We start from the raw sequence: 2,687 nt of genomic DNA, 5'->3' as shown, positions 1-2,687 counted from the left end.
GGAATGCCCTGTTTTACCTAATCTTCTCTCAGGATCATACTCCACAAGCTTGCTCTCATAGATGGTTCTGACTCTCAGTTGTCGTTTGACAGCAGCAATGAGGGGTGGTCGCTGAAACAGCGCGCCTGTCAGAGTTTCTATTGCCTGAGGGTAGAAGCAGAAGAAGTAACAGCTCACACCTGTGTCCTAATGTAGGAGCACCTTGGGGTGTCCAGCAACTACAACCACTTCCATGAGGGAGAAACCACAAGGTTCACCATAATTTGGTGGTATCATATCTAATACAGCCAATCTGAACCAGTGACGTGGTCAAAATGCTACCCCAGCTGCCAGTGAGCAGAGCTGGCCTTTTTCATCAGGTAGCAGTATGTGATCAGACATCAGCCCTCATCTCAGTGAGGACAGAGCCTCCCAAAGAGAGGCTCCAACCCTGCCGGCACCACTTCACTCCTGCAGGCAGCCAGCCACACACCACAGCAGCCCCCAGTAGGACACTGGGAGACTGGAGGGTCTCTGGAGGCTACACAGCACCCAGACCCTAGAACAGGAATCAGGGTGCTGCAGGAAGGCAGTACCACTGCACTCAGAGAATGGATAAACTTTGTCATCACCTCACACACAGAGCACACCTGAGCTCTGCTGCTACCCTCTCATCTCCCACCAATACTGAACACTCTGCATGTTAAGTGCCAGCATGGGTAAGAGCATGCTGAGACTTACCCTGGCAAGCTGAGCCTCACTTTCAATTGCATTGTGCAGCCGAACAATTCCCACATACTCTTTGCCTGAAAGAATGACAAGAGCAGTCAGGAGTGGCCACCTACATTTAATGTTGACCTCAAGGTCCACACTTCTTCACAGCCACGCATCCACTGAGCCCTGACATTGTCATAAACACCTCTCCTAGGAAGTGCACACAGTTTATTATTATGTAGTTATTCTTTCAACAAAATAAATCTGAGCTACATTAATTTATTAATCAAGTTTTATTTCACCAGACTGGTAGAGGCTGAGGCCATAAGTTCAGTTAGTACATGAAACCAGTCTGTCAGAAGTGTTTTCACTGACTTAAAACAGCACAAGCCCCAGAAAAGTAATTAAAAAAACTTGTGACTGCATGGGTGCATGCTCACTGGCCTGGAGTAGGAAGGATGGTCCTGGGCAATAAACATACCTGCACTCTGCTGAGATTTGACCAGTCGTGTTGCCCTCTCAATGCACACAATGAGGCACCCAGTCACCTTCGGATCCAGAGTGCCACTGTGTCCAGTCTTCTCTACTCGAAGGATGCGTCGGATCCATGCAACCACCTCATGGGAAGATGGATTGGAAGGTTTATCGAGATTAATAAAGCCAGACCTATAGTGCAAGATAACAGAGAGTAGGAGTTAAGCATCAGGCTAAACACAGCACAAGCGCAAGGAGCCTGACAATATTTGTCATGGCTACAAAGAAACATATTTCTATACAGCCACATGAGCCTCTCAGCTGCCCTCAGTGAGCACACGCCAAGTCACTCTGCATATAGCAGATGATCTATTCCATGCTCAAAGAACTCTCTTCTCGCCAGACTGCTCATCACTACTCTGCACTTAAATCAAACCATGTGCTCCTAACTCCAAGCAGTCTCAAAGCCTAGCAGGCCAAAGGACTTCCCATAAGACCTCAGAGAATTCCTCAAGTGTTTGCATGTCTGTCCACAGACCAGACACAACCCCAAAACAAAGCAAATTTTACAGGAAGTGACCAGTAGGTCCTATTTATACATTTACTGATTAGTAGAAAGGCACCAAGTCAAGCAGAAAGGTACAAGAGGAATCCAGAACAGAAAATGTTTTGAAGATATTAACTGTAAAAGAGAAGCAAACCATTCTGGCCTTATTGCACTCACCTGACATAGTCAGAAATCTCTCTCTTCAGGGGATTAGCACCAGAAGGAAGAGGCGTGTAGTGTGCTGTCATCACATTTAATTTGTCAAAGTTCTACAAAATCCAAACAAAAATTACAAGTATTCTTGAGCTCACCTTGATTTCAGCATGCTTTGCCCCAGTTACAAGCTCTGATTTGTTCAGTTCAGTGAAAGAGCCTCTTCCAAAATGGAAATGTCTCAACAATGAAACCACAACGTTTTACAGAAAGAGAAAGAAACAGAAGCCCTGAACTGAAAAAGATGGGAAAACAGCCGAATATTAACCTTTACAATGCAGGATAAATCCATTGTGCCCCAGAAACTCAGCACAAACAACTCAGAAGTCTACACGGACTGCAGGCCACTGTCAGACCGAAATAAAGAGCTGAAGATATCTGGTGGGGTCTTTACAGGATACGGTAAACTCAGAAAGCAGGCATACAACTGATAATGCTGGACAAACTTTATACATGATTTCTGCATGCAGACGGTTTGCTTCTGCTTGGAGTATTACTCCTGCTGTTTCTCAGCAGCAGGGTTGCACAGAGAAGGAGCTGTGCATCTCCACGGGCCTACCCTGAGAAACGACAAAAGAAGGAGCAGGAGAGGCCACCAGACTGCCTATAAGCCACTCTACCTTCAGCAACAAGGGCCACTGCGATGTGTCCAGCTGGGCGATCCGGGACTCGGGCTTGATTAAAAACTCCTCCGTGTGCTGGATGTCCTGGGGGGGATGAAGACACCCGCGATCAGAGCAGGGGACCCCGGAGGCCTGCG

General features: G+C 47.0%; 1 protein-coding gene across 1 annotated transcript in view; it reads right to left on the bottom strand.

Moving 5' to 3' along the window:
* DKC1 (dyskeratosis congenita 1, dyskerin) overlaps positions 1-2,629 on the bottom strand; it is a 9,392-nt gene extending 6,763 nt beyond the window's left edge. Inside the window, exons 1-5 of the mRNA XM_010084852.1 lie at positions 2,548-2,629; positions 1,892-1,983; positions 1,175-1,359; positions 721-785; positions 18-144 (exon numbers count right to left, since the gene is read on the bottom strand). Coding sequence (XP_010083154.1) covers positions 18-144; positions 721-785; positions 1,175-1,359; positions 1,892-1,962 — 448 coding nt within the window. The 5' untranslated portion in view covers positions 1,963-1,983; positions 2,548-2,629. The remainder of the gene's footprint in view (positions 1-17; positions 145-720; positions 786-1,174; positions 1,360-1,891; positions 1,984-2,547) is intronic.
* Positions 2,630-2,687: the final 58 nt, after the last annotated feature.

This window comes from Pterocles gutturalis, unplaced genomic scaffold (genome assembly GCF_000699245.1).
Source record: "Pterocles gutturalis isolate BGI_N339 unplaced genomic scaffold, ASM69924v1 scaffold15955, whole genome shotgun sequence".
Lineage (NCBI taxonomy): Eukaryota > Metazoa > Chordata > Aves > Pterocliformes > Pteroclidae > Pterocles > Pterocles gutturalis.
The sequence above is the reverse complement of the archived record's forward strand: the minus strand, read 5'-3'. Positions and strand labels throughout refer to the sequence as shown.